Below are 20,970 nucleotides of genomic sequence, written 5' to 3' on the forward strand. Positions count from 1 at the left end.
AATAAACACTTTATATGATTCATCTCTACTCTGGGTTAATGAAGAGTATGTAAATATCTGTGTACATTCATGGTAAAATGAGAAAGGAATTTTAACGAAATCATAGAAAGGAGAATTTATTTCAGTATGATTATTTTTTTTTCTTACTGTGTGAAGCCATCTCATTTTACTAAAGCTTTGTGGGACAGTAAGTGTTGGAACAATGAAAATGAGATGAAACAGACACTTAACCATGATGTTGCATCTTGTCAAACAGGTAATTCTCTAATGGACCAATGAAAGCCAACGATGACAAGTTGTGGTCAACAGTCCTTGAATGTGCTGATGGTTCTGCTTTCCTTACTCTTGTCAGCAGGTAACTTTTATACTTCGAATTTGTCTTTCACTGATGTGTGCCACAGGAAAAAATTAGTTGCAATATAATACTGGGTTCCTACAAAACAAACAAGATCAAATGGATTGTTAATTGAGTGATAAATAGATAAAGCCTCTTTGTGTTTAAGAACTGGAAGCTGGAATTCTAAATGCGATTGAAAATTCAGTTTAGGAAGGAAAAATTGGTGGAACACTGACATGCAAAGCAGGCTGAAAATTTAAAAGAAACAAAGCTACTGTTTTGATATGCTTGTTTTTCAGCTCTTCTAGAAGAAAAAGCAAGCTCTACACCACTGTACTACCCAACCATATTGCTAAATAACCATCTATTGGAAGCAGAGCAAGTCAGGTTCCAGTTGTGTATTTTTATATGTGCATACAAGAGTATGTAAGCATGTGAAGGCTTGAACTTGAACTTCAGCTTCATTCTTGAGATGAATAAGTTAGATGCAATGTAACTTGTCTTACATATATTTAAAAGAAAAATGCATGACATCGTGGTACGCAAATATCTAAAGAATTGACTATACCAGGGAGTGGTTGCAGAGATTTTTCTCCTGATGCTTGGTAGATCTGCCCTAGATGTTTGCTAGTAGCACACTGAAAATACTTGTGCAGAAATCTGTTGGTTCTTAGGCTGAGAATTAGTTGAATGCTAGGATTATTAATTGCATTTGTTCTTCAGGATTTATTTATGACATTAAAGTTTTCTGGAATTATGAATGAATATTTAAAGAAAATAATTTAAAAAGTTCTTAATCCAAATAGATTTGATCCTACAAGTTTTTAACTTTCAGTACAGCCTCTTTTATTCTCCATTCTTGAAGCACTATTTAATCCAAAAAGATTTTTTTTTTTCCATCACTGCTTCTTATTCCCTTGTACTATATCACATCCCTAACCACCGTACTTAAAACTTTACCAGGCATTACATATCTTAAAGTATCCTCGTGCTCCATTAAGAGTTGCTACTACTCTGTCTGTATAATGCCTGTAATACTCAGTGTAAGATTCTCATCAATTAGTTCAAGAGTGCATTTTACTGCCCATAGTCTTATTGCTTGTTTGCAAGTGTTCAAGTTGATTCTTGCTAATGATAGTTCATTATTTAGGTATAACTGACACAGTCCTTTTTCTAACAATGTTATAATATTATCAACTAGACTACTTCTCTGCCTAATCTTAAACCCCTGTTTTCGTTTAGATCCCTTCCCCTGATATCCCTATGTATGGCGCTGCATCCCTAGTTATGTAACTACCCTCCTCCCATGTACTAGAGTCAGGCACAGGGCTTGTGGCAGCTGCTTTGTTGTGGTACAAGCCATTTCAGAAAGCCATTTCACTGGTGTATGAATGAAGTCAGTTATTCAAGAAGACTTTAATGAATGTATCCCAGTGATCAAACATCAGAAAACTTTTCTGTATACTCTAGTCTCTTCTGTTGGTTTTTGCTAAGTTTTCATACGTTTACCACTCTTTATAGGGGACTTCTACTAGAGACCTCCTGAGATCCCACTTCTCCAACCATTTTCCTCAAGCTGATAGAAATACCTATGTTCCAGTTGAGTAGGACACTGTGATTACACCGTGTGTGCAAATAGAGTAGTCAGGCTCTGATATATATACACACACTTAGTCCCTCAAAGCCAGACATAAAGTGTTCTGATAATTTTTTTTCTTAGAAGAAAAGTACTGCCTCTGAAGTACAATGTTTTTATTTTAAAGTAATTACATATAGGTTTTCCTTCTTACATAATTATCTATTAACATCACAAACTGTTGTCTTTGTGTACCTTGTTTTCTTGTTGCTTTTTGGCTATTACTATTTCATTATCTGACATCTATTATTAGGATGTCAGAGTACACAGTACAGGCTTGATTTGAAATCACAAGCCTTTCATGCCAGCCTAACTCTACTTCTTTGGGAATTTTACTAGTAACATCTATAAGAGTGGGTTTAGGTCATTGCTAACATTTTACAGGATGAAATTTATTGATTATTTTGGAGCCAGCATGAATGTAAATTTTTTTGGCCCAAGACAGGTCAGCTTCCATAAAGGAAAACTACTGGCTTTATGCAGTGGGAATGACAGAGGGAAAAAAGGATGCTACTTTCACTGGAATGATATGAACATAATTTTAAAATGATCTGAAATAAAAATCTAGTGGCAAGACTCCTTTTGAGTTCCCTAGATTTACAGACTTCTGTCTGTAAGATCATGCTTTACTTCCAAGTCTTTCATATAGTAAGATTCACAATCTTACTACTAAACTTCTAAAATCTGTATGCATGGCTGAAAACTGCACTTAACAATTGGAAGCGTAACTTTCCCTGGCTCCACTGGTGGAATGAAAGTAAGGGCATGAGTAACAGAAAAGTTCCCAGAGCAGCTGTTCTCAGAGCCTTCTTCATTGTGTCAGAAAAAGAGAGAAGCAGCAACAGTGGCAGTGGGGCAGAGGTGTGGTTGGATACCAAGGTTGTGGCTTAGAATGAGGATGAAGTTTGGCAGCTTTAGCTGCATGGTTAGGAAGAAGATGCAGTTGCCTATCGTGGGCAAAATGCTGTTAGGGCAGGGACAAATAACGGTGAAAAGAAAGGGTTCAGTTCAGAGTAGGTAGCTTATGGCTCCATTTAAAAAAAAAAAAAAAAAAAAAAAAAAAAAAAGATGAAATTGGATTGAGAATACTGAAACTTCAGACTGATTTTATTTCAATGCTACCAAGTTCACAATGGCATGCAATTTAGGATTTGTAAACACCTGCTAGCTGTACTAGCCGCACAAGCAATGCATAATAAAGGGAGGAGCAGCATGCACTCATGCCAGAAGAATACCCTTTCTGACCACTAACTCTTAGATTTTCTTTGCAGTAATGTTGGTACTTATATTCGTTTAATGGATTGAAACACATTTATAAAATCAGGAATGACAACAAGGCTTATATTAACAAGCAAAAATTGACAGATTATTTGCACATTACAGTATTTTTTCTTTGAAGTAGGAAATAAATGTCCATGGAGCAAAATTATCAGAGGATTTCAAATGATTGGCATTGAGCTAAGTAAAATGCATACGTGTGAATATTTCTCTGGATCCATATGGAAACCTTATAAAGACAGCCATTCTGAAAGCCTTGGGGCTTTAGTAACTAAATTAAAAATTTAATCAGCATTACACAAATTTCTAACTGTAAACAGATAGGGATGTGTACTGCTGTTTATTTTTTAAGGCAGAGTAGAGAAATCTTAAGATGTGCTTAAGTCAGTCATTTGAAGCATGACAGACTATTCTCCTCTCGAAATTAGTAGGAAGAGAGATAGGAGCATCTATATCACTTATCTGTTCAATAATACTTTTCCAAAATAGCATGAGAATTTGCACATGCAACTGGACTTCAGAAACAGCTGCCACCTTTGCAACAGACAACTTAAGAGCCTTTCAGGTACGATACTTTTATCTGAAGTATTTCTGTAGGTATAAGGCTCTTTAACTGCCAGGATTTAGGCAAAGTTATTTTCAGGAAAAATACTTTTAAAAAAAAGATTGCATTTTGTTTATTGTATCTCTGATTCTCAGAGAAGCGAAGACAACAAGTAAAATTGCACAGATTGCAATGAATTGATAAAGTTTTTTCACTGTATACTAGGTCTGGCAGGGATGGGGTTCATTTTCTTCACGGTAGCCCGTATGGTGCTCTCTTTTAGACTGGTGGCCAAAACAGTGTTGGTAACACACCAGTGTTTTAGCTGTTGCTGAACAGCCCTTACACAGGGTCAGGGCTGCTTCTGTTTCTCATTGTGCACCCCAGCAAGGAGGCTGGAGCGGGCAAGAGCCTGGCAGGGGACACGGCTGGCACAGCTGACGCAAACTGGCCAAAGTGCTATTCCAGTACCATGTAACAGCATGCTCAGCAATAGAACTGGGGTGGGAGTTTATCCAAAAATTGCTTGGGACTGGCTGGGAATCAGTCTTCTGGTAGTGAGTGATTGCTTTAGCATCACCTGTGGGTTGGGTTTTTTGTTGTTGTTGGGGGGGGTGGTGTTTCTTACTCATTTATTAAACAGTCTTTATCTCAACCCACGAGTTTTCTTGCTTTGCCCTTCTGATTCTCTCACCCATCCCACTGGGAGGGGGAGTGAGCAAGCAGCTGTGTGGTGCTTAGCTGCCTACTAGGGTTAACCCACCACACACTGACTACCAAATTCAGACTGTAATTCAGACATCGTGTTATGCTTATTTGTGCATTTATTTTAATCACTGACACACATTTTACTATTTAAGGATTTGCTTAGGACTATGTTTTATTACAGTCATCACTTTTCCTCTGACCTGATGTTATCTTCATTCTCCCTTCATTCTGTAGTCATCCTACTGCCAGTTTTCATCCCCAAAGAAGTCTGGGGTTTGTTTTCCTTTTAAAATGGGCGAAGGACCCATTTAGGGATCTGGGACTGCTTTCACACGTGCTGTTCAGCAAATGTTGCAGTGACGAGCAAGCTAAACTTCTTAGGATCCTATAGCCCTCTAGTGCATTCTCACAATGCAATGTTTCTCCAATAGCACTGAATAATTTCAGAAGCATAGAAGTATTCAATTGCTTGTGAAACACAAAGAACTAGTTTTAATTCTTATAACATGCACTAGATGTATATATACAAGTGAGGTATAACCTTGTGGGGCTGCTGTTCACTTGTGGTAGCTTAACATGGGTGTAATTCACCTAAACTAAGTTGTAGTAATAACACACAAAAAAAATACATTTTTGCTATCCTGTTACTTGCAAAGTTAGTTCTAGCAATAAATATCTTCCATTAAAATGTCCCAAACTTGAAACCATCGTCTATACTGGAGGCTTCAAAAATTACTAACCTGTAAGTACTTGTAATAAAAGAAAAAATAAGTTAATATATCTTTAGCAATAAAAAGCATTATACCAGCATTTTGAAAAAAAAATAAAAAATATTCTGTTGATATTGCGTGGCAAACGGTATTTGTGTTGCACTCTGAGGCTTTGCAGGTATTAAAGAAAGTTTTGTTTCCTTGGAGCAGCTGATATAATCCAAGTGCAGATATTCCAGCTAAGAAAGGGTAGTCAAGATGGCTAAAAAGTGAGAACTGTCGTACTGATCAGTTCAGATCAGTTATATTTTCTCTATGGCTGCAAGTGAAGTAGTACATGCATTAAGCCATCTAATTCTGATAAGAAATCTGTAGATTCAGCAAAGGTTATCCTTCAGCTGGGTGGTGAGAACACTGGACAAGGTGGGGAGAAGAAACCCAAACACGAGTGTTCAGGACATAAGCAACCCCTAGAGGAGAATGAAAGGCATTTTTCTTACTAGAGAGTTTATTGCACAGCTTTTTTGACATAGCACATACATATCTTCCTTTGAAGCATCTGAAGCTGGCCATTTATTGGAGAAGGATTAGATGGGTGCTCTTCTGCTAGATACTGTAAATGAAAGTCCTGTGGATAAACATCACTATTGGAAGTGCAGTGCTACGCTATGAGAGCTACTCCTTCACTTGCATTTGTTAGGTCCAATAATAAGACTTACTTTCTGTTTGTTGACATCAGGTATGGACTCACCTTTTTTCTTAGTGATAATGACTAGTGGAACTACATGCATTGTAATGCTGCTACACCCTTGCAAGCTGATACCAGATATTTACAAAACACTTAGGGACCTTTATAGGTGCCTAACCATGTGCATCTAATGCCATTTGGCTTGTCCCAGATCATCCATGTGTGCAGCAGACCTACAAGAGACCTGTATCTCCTCCACTGAAAGCTGGAAACCAGACAAAACAGCCTACAGAAATCAGCTGGCACTGGAGACCTGTGTTTAAGTAACTGAATCAAACTCCTGTTCATGTTAGAAATCAAATACTGAGTTAAAAGTTCAATTTAGTTTGTGAATTTCTCCCATGGCATATGTCTCTTCCATTATTTTCTAAATTTAACTTTTCCAAAACCAAATGATACATAGTTAAAACTAAATGATGATGGAACAGAGTGCAACCTCAGCAAGTTTCCTGTTGATACAGAGCTGGGAGGAGTGGCTGATTATGCAGTAGGGTTGTGCTGCTATCCAGAGGGACCTGGAGAGGCTGGAGTAATGGGCTGACAGGAACCTCATGAAGTTCAACAAGGAGAAGTGCTAAGTCCTGCACCTTCCTGGTGAGCAACAACCTCAGGCATCAGTATATGCTGGGGGCCAGCAGGCTGGAAAGCTCTTTGTCTTTGTGGCTCCATTAGTAGGAGTGCTACCAGCAGGCCAAGGGAGGTGGTCCTTCCCCTCCACTCAGCACTGGTGAGGCCACACCTGGAGTGCTGTGTCCATTTCTGGGCTTCCTCTTACAAGAGAGAGATGGAACTACTGGAGAGAGTTCAGCAAAGGGCCACTGAATGATGATTGCAACTGGAGCATCTCATATGAGAAAAGGCTGAGAAAGCTGGGACTATTCAGTCTAAGGAAGAGAAGGCTCAGGAGGATCTTATCAATGTAAATACCTGAAGGGGGGATGAAAAAAAGACAGAGCCAGGCTCTCTTGGGTGGCACCCACTGACAAAACCAAAGGAAATGGGCACAAACTGAAACAGAGAAGGTTCCCTCTGAATGTCAAGAAACACTTTTTCATTGGGAGGGTGACTGAGCACTGCCACAGGTGGCCTGGGGAGGTTGTGGAGTCCCCCTCCTTGGAGATATTCAAAAGCCATCTGGACATGGTTCTGGTCAATAGGCTGTAGGTGGCTCTGCTTGAGGAGAGGGGTTGGACCAGATGACCTCCAGAGGTCCCTTCCAACCACACGTATTGAGTTTTTTCAAACCTTACCTGGAACACTTTCATTGTTGTTATGTTATTTAAGGGGTGGTGCAGGTAAGTAAGTACTTGTTCAAACAAATACGTGGTCATGCAATTACACGCTTTGTGGATTTTGTGACAGAATTTGAACATGCAGATTTGTTGCAAGAATTATAGAGGGTTTTGAAAACCTAGGTGAAAAGAAAGACAATTTCTTTACTGATTATAGCATCCTCAGATTTGGAACACATATTTTGCCCAGGTGGGGCAAGAACAGATATGTAATGAGTTTTCTCAATACCTATGTTCCTTTAGAAATAGCATTCTTCTAGCACTTTCAGTCCCTGACTGAATTGATTACAAAAGGATTTTCTCATTTGTTAAAGTAATGATGACAGGTATGTGTTTGTGTGCATGACAGTGTATGTGTGTGTGTGTATATGTGTGTGTATATATATATATATAAACATAAAATATTTATGAGTAGTTTTCCTTCACTCAGAGAGCAGTTCGAGTTGCCTTGTTTTCTCTTCAGTTTAGTACTCTGTTTTTTGGTCTAGGTTCCCTCTGTACACAAATAAAGAAGTAATCTCCACTGTCACAATCCTTAAAATGTGACTAGACCTACAGAAAGCGAGTGAGAGATTCTTGAAATTAATATATTTTATAAAATTTTATAAAATTGTTAGGAATAGGCTTTTTTAAGCAACATAGAAGGAAATCAGGATAGATGAGTATAGGTCACAGATGCAGTTACAGATCAACACGGACTACGTGCAGAGAGATACAATAAAGTTAAGCTAAATCTATGCAAGTCATTGTCTGTGACCTCTCATACTGGTAAACTGACACAAAAAAATCATATACCAAGCTATTTCTGTCAGACTAAAGTGAATATCCTTTATGAATTGATGTAACTTCATGAAGTGCAGCTACCCACAGCATTGCTGTGCCTCTGTTGTCTAATGAGGGTAGAAACATTTCACTGCTAAGAGTATTCAGACTCTTGACTTCTACATTTGACTTTCCTTAGAGCGTAAGTCCTTTGGGTGGTCTGTATGGTACATGTAATCTTAAATGATGCCTTAAGGCCTACCATAACACAAAGTATAAATCAGTTAAAATGTTGGTATATGTGGAACCAAATATTGTCCCTTACAAGACTTTCCAGATCAACCAGAAAGTCGCGTGTGTTTGCTTATGACTGTACTGGAAGGGATCTATATCCTGCCCCTCTGCACGGCTGATTAGCTCAGGGAAACTAAGATGATTGCACAGCCTCCAGTTCAGAGCTATTTGCAACCAGTAGGCTTAGAGCATGGTCAGAGAACTTGAGTCTGCCCACAGTCTTACCATGGGGGTGTAACCACAGTGTCCCTGTCACCTCGAGCCTCGAGTCTGCATTCAAAGGATATCTATGGAGAGTGTTTCTTTTTCTTTTTTTTTTTTTTTTTTTTCCCCCCCAAGGAAAAGTGGTGGTGAAATCAGTGTGACATATTCCTGTATTCCTGTAAAAAATGTTCTCAGAGATGTAATAAACACTTTACATGGGAATTTAATAGAGGAGAAATGTCAGAATTCCCAGGAATAGCTGTATTTCTAGTAGCTCTGTCTATTTGCAAATTCAAAGTTGTTCAGATCTGTTATACTGGTTTGTAATTACTATTTCTGGTAGCATAATTCTTATCAAAGAATGACCTTTACAGTATAGAAGATATATTCTATCAAGAACAGTGACTGTGAATCAAGTGCCATCGAACTTTTATTGTAGTTTTTACATAGACTTTTTGTTTTTATGAAGCCAGCCCAGGAGAATCAAACATGAACATTGCTGGGTGTTTATGGATATCCATATATTTAGAACAGCAGTATGAAAATGTTTCCCTAAATATTTTTGTGCTTCTTGGCATGGAGGGCATTTCTTCTCTTCCCTTAAAAGAAGTAATATTAATCAGAAACATAGTAACAATAAAAGTCGCAATACAAGAAGAGGCTAAATATTATAATCTTTTAGTACTGAATGTTATGATGTTGAAAGTTCTGAAATATTCATGTTTTTTCAGAAATCAAACAATTGTTTAAGCTTAACCAATGAAAAATTATAGTTTATAACGTACAGATTACACAAGTGACTCACAAAGCCAATATTGTTCTTTGTTTTACAGTGTTGTCCGCACATTTTCGGGTCTGCGAGCCATACACGGACTACAAAGGTCGCTACCACTTTGGTTTTCACTGCCCCCGTCTTTCTGACAATAAATCTTACATCTTTTGCTGTCACCATAACAACACAGTATTTAAATACTGCTGCAATGAGACAGAATTTCAGACTGTTATGCAGATGAACTTAACAGGGAACGCAGATGGATATATGCATAAGTAAGTAAATGAGTTTTAAAGTACTCTTCACCAAACTGTTCCTGGTCTAATAACATAGTCTGAGGTGTACTTACTGATGGAAGCAACTAGAATAATTTTACATACAGAAAAACATTACTAAAAGGTTTTTGCTGTTACAAAACTCCTAAAAGAAAGGATATTTTAGCTTTGCTTTCTTTGCTTTGACATGGGCTATATAAACATTGCTAGGAGACAGTGTGTATAAAAGTTGCATATAAATGTAACAAATATAAAGTTACATATAAAAGTTACAAAAGTCTCTCCACCGACCCCAGTCTGATCCAAACTGTGTTTAAATGTGTATCAGTAAAAATAAACCGCGAAGCTGTCTGTAGGGGAGAGAGGGAGTGAGTTGACATTTTCCATATCAACCCAAATGCACTATTTTGGATCTTGATGTTTTGAATATAAATCTCTTCTAATCTCTGACCTTGTGGAGCAGAACATATTTGCTTGTATAGACATGGTGTGGTCTCCTTGCCTCTTACCTGGGATACTTCCAGGTACTGCTGGGGCCTATTGAAGATAAATGTCAGTAACTTTTTTTCTAAAGAACCAATAAGTAGCAAGTAGATCTTTGTCACTGATTACCTATTTACTATGACAAAATCATCACTTGTGGTCTGTTTTCTATTTAGTATTTGACATTCTGGCCACACTGATCTGCTGCTGCAGTTTCTCTTGGTGCAGAGGGCGGCTTCCAGCTGATGTAAAACCCCAAGGTCAAATTCTGATGTCTGCTTTCCCCTGCCATTTTATTCTGGTATCCAGCCCCTCCAGGGCAAGGAAGGAACAGATTAAAGACAACTGGAAATCCAGACTATTGATTTTTTTGTTTACAACAGGGATTTCATTGTTTGCTTCTTCGGTGCAAAAGTCTATCGGTATGTTGTCATTCATTCCTATGGAAGCAGGTGCAACACTGCTAGGAGACTGTGGTGCTGGAATACTGATGTCAGCTCTTTTAACATACTGTGTGCAGCTGCGTCCGGCAGCAACCAGCTCATGGAGTCAGCAAACTGTCATCTTCCTTAATGACCACTCCTCATACAGCTCTGCCTAGAGAAGTTTGAATCTTGCATAGATGTAGAAGTTGCATACTCTAACTTTACAGGTGTTAAAGTGACAGTCACCTGCTAGAAAGAAGTCTGTGTACTATGTAGTGTAAAAGAAAGACAAAAGTAGACTCTATCCATGTAGCGTGCCTTTAAATCAATGTGGATCTGTACTGTCTTGATACTGTACGTGCAGCTGTGTCCTCGAGGTGAAATTTCCTTGCCTTGGCCTTGTAGTGCATCTGGGAACATGATGAGAACATAACACACAGAAGGCTGGGGAGACACTTCAAGTCTAACAGGCCCATTAAAGGCCATCCATTTTCTCCACACTTTGTGCAGAGTTTCCCAGTTCTTTGTCTTGCGCATAGCAAATTTGCTTTATTTCTTCCCTTACTGTTCTGTAAACCCTGCACCAACACTGCTGAGCAACCAAGTCTGCCTAACAGGCAGCTTCATCATAGAGTTTGGGATGTTACTGGCCAATTATAGTTCAGCCAAGTAGAAAGCCAATGCTTCAGGCTTTTCCCAATGTCTCAGCAGCTACTCCATGTAGTCATGGCTAGAGCTTACTAAGGTAAGGCCCTTCTGTTCTTCCTTTCACCAACAATCTGAAATGGACAGAGCAATCAGCCACTTTCCAAAGCAGACATGGACAGAGGAACAGGTACAGTCTGATTGCAGAGTATGCCCTGGGATGTAGAACGTTTCTCTGCCTCCTGTGTTCTCTGTTTGCATGCCTGCTCCCCTCTGTACATGCACACACACTCAGAGAAATAAATGTAGGGCTGTTCATACTTTAGAGCCATTCTGTGTGAGCAGTTCCTCAATGGGGAAAAAGGTAGTTTGGTGTTCTATGAACTACAGTAATTATTTTAATGAAAGTGTTTAGAGCATAGTATAAGTATTAGATTAGTTTGCATTTAGCACTCTTTTTTTTTTTTTTTTTTTTTAAATTCACCTCATTCAGTTGTGATGGAGAAAAGAGCTACCTCTGTAGTCTTTGTTGGTAAGATTCATGGTTGAGAACCACCTGCAGGCTATTTACCATATTTGTCTTCAGTCCAGAATTTCTTTGGACATTAGCTATGTGCTGATCTTTTGCGAAGGTACATGAAATCATGCTAAATACAATAAAAAGCTTCTGGAGATGTAGGTTAGAGAAGTGCAAGAGTGGAACTGGTCTTGCCTTTTTGTAATTTCCTGAAACATCACTTCTGATAAATCAGGCAGGGCCAGGAAAATGAAGAGATGCTAACTTTCTACATAAAACTCCACCAATGCAGTGAGATGGAGAGAGAGAGAGAGATCTTGTCACCTTGAGCTCACTGAGATTGGTGGAAAACTTCCTGATAATTTTAGTATGCAATGGAGGGGCAGAATGAAGTGAAGCCTAGATACCTGCATTAAAAACAGTGTAAAAAGCATCCTACTTGATACACTATGACTTTATTTAACGTATATGATAATTTAACTTCATTTGGGTTCTAATACATCCAGGGTTCACTTTACAGTAACAAAGTCAGCTCTTTGTTTAGATCTGATTTCACACGTCAGTGAAAAAAAATTCTGGAGAGACCTATTGTACTGTGGCTGGGGAGAATGATTTAGGATATGGGAATAGCAATAAACTGAAAAAAAGGATTATAGTTTTCAGGGAACAGTGATTCAATGTTATTACTAAGTTTATTTCAATATTATTATTTGGTTTATTTTTCCCCTTAGCCATTTTTGTGATCTTCAAAACAAGTTTCTTGTTTTATAATACAGCTGAGGGAAAATATTAATGAAATGACTTGTAACTTCTTTGTCATGGCACAACTGAAAAAACACATTTGTCTTCTATAGCCGCACAATAGAACTATAGCCAGGTTTATTTACATTTTTTCCATTATTATGACAAAAGATTTTTATGTTTTTATAAGTGCAGAATACTGGGCTATTAATGCAGATTAATCAGTCTGTAATACTTTTGAATGTGAACAATTCATTTAGTATTAAATCCAGAAATACTAATGATGTCTAACAGACAAGAAAAGTTCTGCCATCTAAAGTATTTTTCCATAAAACTTAGTCTAGTATGTTGTTTAACTATTCTTAAAAATAGTATTCACTTGAATCTAGTATTCATACTCTCACAGGTTTTCTATTATGCGTGTTTTGCAGTACTACTATGGTAGGGGTCATTAATCTGATACTGGAACAGTGTAATGATAGTCTGTAATGCATCCATGTTTTTCCTTATCTCTTACTTCAGTTTTTCAGGGTTGAATGGCTTTTGCACACCACTACAACATTGCACTGAAAGCAACATGAGGACAGAATAGCACTATCTTTCTCCGTGTACAGCATGTCCCCTGCAGAGCTGGCATTTGCTTAAGTATCTCCCACAAAGTCATCTTTGTAAGAAAGCAAAAAAATAATTATCAATTCCACTACCAACTGTTTCAAAAAGATGTCATTTAGTTGGGAAGAGTTCTTAGGTACTATAGTAACAGATTCTACAGGAAAACACAGAATTGGGCAAAGGCCTTGAGAGAATAGTAAAAACAAAATAGGAGGGGAAAAAAACACATTTAAAGTGTTCATGCTAAAACTACACAGATTTCCTCAGTGTTAGAAGTACCAAGGCATTTGCTAGGATGTAAGCTTGCATTTCCTTGGGGCAACACTTAAAAAGTATTACTACTGCAAGTAACAACCCCGTTTAAGAAGAATAGGGAGAGAAACAGTTTCTATGGCCATCTGCCCACATTTAAACTATGCAGCTGTAGAATTCTGCTCACAATTGTTTTGATTTGTTGCTTTTTTAAGCCTGGATTCCCAAATTAATTATTTTCTATTCATGTGCTGCACATAAAAAACAAGAAACTCTTCTAAAAAATATAGCCTGGTCCTAACCTGCTTGTCATCTGTCACAAAAAGTTAATAAATTAGATGGAAGGAATGACATGGGTAAGAATAATTATAAAAGAACCTGTCTTTTCATTGTGTGTAGGGATGATAGAGAAATCCAAGCAGGATTCTGTAGATGGAATAGGAGGAGATGGATGGTAAAAGTATTTATTGTTCTCAGAGAGCCCAATTCAAGGCTCCCTGAAGTCAGAGCAGATCTTTCCATTTACGCAAGTGTAATGGAATCTGGATCAAAGCTATACTATGTATACCTTGTATTTCTATAAAAGACAAAGTTTCTTAAAATAATGAGCTATTAAGCTTTTCTGATAGGTCCATGAATTTCACAGAGAAGCTAAAAGGATATTGTCTTAGAACTTTTACTCTAGCATTATCTTTTGTATTTGTGTGCAAGAAGCAGCAGAGGACTGAGCAACATATCTTCAAAAGTCATTTTCAGTGTTGTATTGCTAAACCTTGTGTTGAACCTGAACAGAAACCTCCAAAATGACTGATTGGGAAGGGCAGGAGCACCAGCAGGGCAGGGCAAGCTTTCCAGCTGAGGAAGGGGAGAGGAGATATAACTACACCAAAACAACTTATTATACTTGATTATCCCGGAGAAGGAACAAACTGCTATTATTTGAGTCTCGGTAAATTTGAAGGCTGTTCACACTTTATTTTTAATTGAAATGAAACTTCTGCACAGAAGTACAGGAAAATGAGAATGCAAGATGAAACTTACAATTAAATCATTCAGTTCAATGAAATCAGATCAAGTCCTAGGAATTTTTTGATTCCCAGTTCTTTTCTGTGTCTTTGGCCTTACTGTTATTCACTGTAAGTAAGATTGTTAATTTTCTAATTAAGACATCTTCTTAATTTGTAGGGAAGTTCTGATTTTTAATATAATTAGTAGCTATCAGCAAAATTAGTATTTTCTAATATCTTAATAGGTTGTGAAACAGAAAATATCAAAATATGGAATTTCCCTCTGTGTACAAAACATACTACTTATTAATTTTGCTTGTGATTTTTCACAAGGCCCTTTTGATAGTGCCGTTGTCCTGCTGCCTGTTAATTAAAATAAAGCAGTCATTCATTTTTGTACTTGTGAGAAACACGTTGTTTAGAAGGAGCAGATGGATAACTCGCATATGGCGTGATTAATAAATTGTTGCTTTAAATTGGAACACTCAAAATAGCTCTAATTTTCGCTAACCAAAATTTTGATGGGTGAAACTGAATACCTAAAATACAAACAAATTCTTTTGAGTTAACTGTAAGAAATGTTCCTGCCTCTCACATTGTTGTGAAAACAAACATGATACATTCTCTAATACTTCCATTCTTACTATGGATCAAATCCAGCTGACTTATTTGTAAAATGAATCCTATAGGCATTAGTGATGAAGAGGAACAGGATTTGTTACAGTAGAGTTCTTCCTGACTTCTCCAGCTGTCACTTCCCTTTTGTTTATATTAGCAGAAAATAGAAGAGTTTACTCCAAGAGGAATAAATCCACTGAAAGTCAGGAGTAGTGCTGCGAAGAGGCCTGGATTAGCCAGAATCTGTTGTGCTTTCAAGTGCCTGGACTGCAAATATTTTCATGCATTACAAAGGTTTACCCACTGTTGTGTGAAGTTAGACATGCATGTGTTAGTATTTAGTAGAGGCAAAGACTCAAGTTTCGGAAGCACTATATTTTGTCTACTTCCAATCCTCCTGGAAATTTACTGAAAATTTTTTAAAATCCTAGGCTTGCATAATCCTGAAGTTACACGGGAAGGGACCCATTAACAGCTCTGACCTTGCTCTTGGTACTTAGAGTTATTTGTTATGGAACCTCATTTAATCTAAGCATGTTATATCTGTGTAGTGGAAAAATCATTCCCTGGAAAGGAGAATCAGTCTCCTTAAGTGCTGACAGGCAGCAACACAGAAATTAAAATTCTGATTTCTAATTTCAAATCCAGATTTTTTTCTAAGTGTAAAATGAAAGAGTCATACAAAAGTTTAAAGGGAAGTGAAAGTTCAAAGCAGTGACTTGAAATGTTTTAGATCTGAAAAGGCTTGGATATGTTTTTGAAATGTCAAAATATCTTTCTGGCTTGCATGTATAATATGTCTTCTCAGCCTTTTTTCTTCTCATAGCGCTACCATTTTGATCAATGTTCTGATAAAATACAGTTCCCTCGAAGTTTCTCTGAATGTCCATGAAAGAGAGCATGGTTGAGTGTGTGTTCAATTTTATTCACGTAAGTTTAGGTTCACATAGATTTGGTTTGCCCACCTATTACTTCAATATGATTTTTCTCCAAGACGTGTCTTCCTAATGACATTTTTTACTAGTATCTCTTCTGCTTGCTCTTGTCTTTCTGGTCTCTGGTTCACATACTTCCACATTAACTCATAGGTCTAGATTAGCCTTCTTCCTTCTTTGCTGTGTACCTAACAATCTCATCCTTACCCATCTCTCATTCTCTGTTCTGACCTCATCCTCCTCACTCACACAGTTTCCAATCCAAACTGCATTTACACCTGACAGTCATCCTTCTTCTAATAATATTGCATCTCCAGCAGAGCTTTAGCACTTGTGCTGCTTTTTGATCTCCAAATCCTTGACCCCTTATACCTTTTACTCCTTTTTTTTCCCCCCTCCTTTCTTTTAATGTCTTTAGTCACCTGTCATAGCTTTACAGCTCCATGCACCATGTCAGCAACTGATCATTTTCATGGCCTTTACCTATATATGCACATTATAACTACACCAACATATACGTATAGATGTAGTACATATTTTCCTTCCTGTGGAAGGTATTGTATAATACGATCTTGTCAATATTCTTCCATCCTAAATTTATTACCAGCAAATAAGGGATCTTTAGCAGTCACTCTTGAAAGCCTATACTTAGAATGATAGAATGTATTGGGTTGGATGGGACCTCTAAAGGTCATCTAGTCCAACCCCCCTACAATAAGCATGGAAATATCTAACAAGGTCAGGTTGCTCAGAGCCCCATCAAGCCTGACCTTGAATGTCTCCAGGGATGGGGCTTCCACTACCTCTCTGGGCAACCTGTTCCAGTGATCCACCACCCTCATATTAAACTTGTTCCTAATGTCCAACCTAAACCTACCCTTTTCTAGCTTAAAGCCATTAACCCTTATCCAGTCGCTACAAACCCTCATGAACGGTTCTTCCCCTGCCTTATAGGCCTCTTTCAGGTATTGGAAGGTCTCTATAAGGTCTCCCTGGAGCCTTCTCTTCTCCAGGCTGAACAACCCCAACTCTCTCAGCCTGTCCTCACAGGGGAGGTGCTCCAGCCCCCTGATCATTTTTGTGGCCCTCTTCTTGACATGCTCCAACAGGTCCATGTCCTACTTGTTCTGGGGGCTTCAGAGCTGGATGCAGTACTCCAGGTGAGGTCTCACCAGAGCAGAGAGGCAGAATCACCTCGCTCGATCTGCTGGCCACGCTTCTTTTGATATAGCTCAGGATGTGATTTGCCTTTTGGGCTGCAGTTGCGCACTGGTGGCTCATGCCCAGCTTTTCATCCACTTGTACCCCCAAGTCTTTTTCCACATGGCTGCTCCCTAGCATGTCTTCCTCCAGCCTGTATTGATACTGGCAGTTGCCCCACCCCAGGTGCAGGACCCTGCACTTGGCCTTGTTGAACATCATGAGGTTCACCTGGACCCACCTCTCCAGCTTGTCCAGGTCCCTCTGGATGGCATCCTGTCCCTCTGGCATATCGACTGCACCACCCAGCTTGTCATCAGCAAAGTTGCTGAGGGTGCACTCAGTGCCACTGTCAATATCATTAATGAAGACATTAAACAACACTGGTCCCAGTACGGACCCCTGAGGGACACCACTTGTCACCGTTTTCCATCTGGACATCAAGCCACTGACCACTACTCTCTGTTTTTGACCATCCAGCCAATTCCTTATCCGCTGAACAGTCCACCCATCAAACCTGTATCTCTCCAACTTAGAGAGAAGGATGTTGTGGGGGACCATGTCAAAGGCCTTGCAGAAGTCTGTGTAGATGACATCCATAGCTCTTCCATTGTCTGCTGATGCAGTCGCTCTGTTGTAGAAAGCCACTAGGTTGGTCAGGCAGGACTTGCCCCTAGTAAAGCCATACTGACTGTCTTGAATCACCTCCCTGTTCTCCATGTGCCTTAGCAGATCTTCTAGGAGGATCTGTTCCATGATCTTCCCAGGCACAGAGATGAGGCTGACAGGTCAGTAGTTCCCAGGGTCCTCCTTTCTACCCTTTTTAAAAATGGGCATAATGTTTCCGTTCTTCTAGCCACCTGGGACTTCACCTGACTGCCATGACTTCTCAGATATCATGGTGAGTGGCTTGGCAACTGCATCAGCCAATTCCTTCAGGACTCTGCGATGCGTCTCATCAGATCCCATGGTCTTGTGCATGTTCAGGTTCCTCAGATGGCCACGAACCTTGTCTTCACTTATGGTGGGAGGGACTTTGTCTCCCTGGTCCCTGTCTTGTGGGCCATGAACTTGAGAGCTGTGAGGAGAGAGGTGCCAGTGAAAACCGAGGCAAAAAAGTTGTTGAGAATCTCGTCCTTCTCCTCATGTGTTGTTAGTAATTCACCATTGCTGCTCATCACGAGGGGGTACACTTTCTTTGACCTTCCTTTTCCTGGTTTACATACCTGTAGAAGCCCTTCTTGTTTTTCTTTGCATCCCTTGCCAAGTTTAGCTCCAGCCACGCCTTGGCCTTCCTGATCTTGTCCCTACACAACCAGGCAATGTCCCTGTACTCTTCCCAGCATACCTGTCCCTGTTTCCACTGCCTGTGCCATTCCATCTTGCCTTTTAGTTTGACCAGCAGGTCTCAATTCAGCCTTGCTGGTCTCTTGCCCTCCTTGCCTGACTTCTTACGTCTGGGGATTGAGAGCTCTTGCACTCTATGGAAAGCATCCTTAAAGATCTGCCAGCTCTGCTCTGCTCCCTTGTCCCTGAGTGCCATTTCCTAGGGGCTTCTATTGACTAGCTCCTTGAAGAGCTGTAAGTTTGCTTTCCTAAAATTTAAGGTCCTGACTATGCTTTTCCTCTACCTCGTACCTCTTAGGACAGTGCACAGCCCAGGCTGCCTCCAATCTTGACATCCCTGATGAGTTCACTTGCATTTGTGATCATCAGGTCCAATGTTGCATCCCCTCATGTAGGGCTGTCTATTTCTTGCCTTAAGAAGTTGTCATCTGGGCACTCCAGGAGTCTCCTGGATTGCCTGCAGCTTGCCATGCCACTTTTCCAATAGATGTCGGGGTAGTTGAAATCCCCCAGTAGGAGAGCCTGTGTGCGCGATGTCTCCTGGAGCTGGAGTAAGAAGGTTTCATCAACAGCTTCCCCTTGATCGCGTGGCCTATGGTAGACACCAACTACAAGGCTCCTTTTGTTGTCTCGATCCCTAATTCTTCCCCATAAGCTTTCAGCCTTTTCATGGCTCTTTGTTAAGGACGGGTCTTCACACTCCATCCATTTCTCAACATAGAGGACAACACCTCCACCCCTCCTTCTGGTCCTGTCACTTCTCAACAGTCATAGGATTCATCCCACCAAGTTTCAGTAATGGCCACTACGTCGTAGCTTTCCTGTAGCACAGTAGCTTCCACTTCCTCCTGTTTGTTGCCCATGCTACGTGCATTGGTGTAGAGGCACTTCAGCTGGACTGCCAGCTGCGTCACCTTCTTAGAGGGACACTCCTTTATTCCCCCAAGGTGTTTTATGGGTACTACCCTGTCAGCTCCTATTTCCTCAGGAGCCCCTGGCTCATCTCTGTAAGACTTTGCCTGTGCTGCAGTGTCTACATCATGCCTCAGCGCAGCAGGTTGAAGGCCCTTACTGTCATGCCATCCCTTCAACCCTAGTGCGTCATCCTGCTGCTTATCACAGATAATACTGATATTATTATCCCACTCCCCCTTCACATCTAGTTTAAAGCCCTGTCAATCAGCCCCACAATCTCTTGGGCAAAGACCCTCTTCCTCGATTGAGAAAGGTGTCTTCTGTTTGATGTCAGCATTTCTGGTGCTGTGTAGGCCTTCCCATTATCAAAAGACCCAAAATTGTGGTGGTGACACCACCCACGGAGCCAACGTGTTGATAGGTTAGATCCTTCTGTTCCTTCCAATGTCGATGCTTTCAACTTGAAGGAGAGAAGAAAAAATAACCTGCACCCCAGATTCTCTCACTAAGCGTCCCAAGGCCCTGAAGTCTTTCTTGATCGTTCTTCTACTAGTATTTCTGTATCCAGCAATAATTATTTATTCAATTCAGAGCAAATCCAAGCACATTAAATACCTTTTAAGACAAGCGGGTTTTAAGCATATCAGCAGTGAAAGTTTTCAATAATATAGACTCTCCTCGGTCTCAATTATTACAGCATATTTTCTCATGGTTAACCCTCACTCCCGTAAATGCCTTGCCACTTTTAGTAGGGTGATTCTCTGGGAGTGAGAATTGGCAGAATAAGACATAGGACCCATCAACCATGTACATATCAGTGGTCTCACTTAAAGCATTGAAGATAATTGTACCCCAAATTTATGTGCTGACATAAAAACACAGATGAGAGGGAGAAATAAGAATGTAAGACAAGGGGCCTTAGTTTTTAAAAACCTCCCATGTCATGCATATAGCAGTATTTAGATTGAAATAGTAAATAATTTTTAAGGACACACGCAATAGAACAATATTTTTTTTCATCCATATATTTATTATATTTATATAATTAATGAAACAAACAACCTTTGTAAACTAACAAGGTGACCATGACTGATATATGAGATAACTTTTTTGTTTTCCCTTTTTTTCTTTCACAGCAACTACAGTGCACTGTTAGGAGTGTGGATCTATGGCTTTTTTGTGGTGATCTTGCTGGTACTGGACCTTTTATATTACTCTTCAATGAACTATGATATTTGCAAATTTTACCTGGCACGGTGGGGAATCCAGGGAAAGTGGATGACACAGGGACAAAGCCGATGGATTAACCCTGCTCAGGATCCAAGCCAAGTACAGACACAGCCTCAGCCAGAGACACAGCCTCAAACTCAGACACAGCCTCAAACATCACAGACAGTACATACTTTAAAAGGAGATGCTTTAAGCCCACCCCTGATGTCTTTTCAGAGTACATCTGCCTGGTAAGTTAAGCTATGTCAGGATATATTTTTTGACTGTGTTGTTTTGTAGTGTGAACAATCACCTGTATTTGGAAGTGCCTGCAAATTCAGGCTGAACTGCACCATTTCTGGCACGTAACTCTTTATATTATGAACTGTCATACAGAATTACTGCTTAGGAATGATTTCTTACTCTGGAACACATTCAGTCTTCTTTTAGTACTGTTCTCAGAGAAATACACACTCCCATTTTTCAGTGCTATATTTTTTTTAC

The 20,970-nt window shown here is 39.6% G+C and overlaps 1 protein-coding gene across 1 annotated transcript; it reads left to right on the forward strand.

Annotated features, from left to right (window-relative positions):
* Nucleotides 1–288: 288 nt before the first annotated feature.
* SHISAL1 (shisa like 1) lies at nucleotides 289–20,721 on the forward strand. The gene is made up of 3 exons (XM_009949434.2): nucleotides 289–355; nucleotides 9,347–9,560; nucleotides 20,394–20,721. Exons 1-3 carry the CDS (start codon nucleotides 289–291, stop codon nucleotides 20,719–20,721), a joined length of 609 nt encoding a protein of 202 aa, XP_009947736.2.
* The last annotated feature ends 249 nt before the right edge of the window (nucleotides 20,722–20,970 follow it).

Source organism: Leptosomus discolor, chromosome 1, assembly GCF_034619465.1.
Source record: "Leptosomus discolor isolate bLepDis1 chromosome 1, bLepDis1.hap2, whole genome shotgun sequence".
Lineage (NCBI taxonomy): Eukaryota > Metazoa > Chordata > Aves > Leptosomiformes > Leptosomidae > Leptosomus > Leptosomus discolor.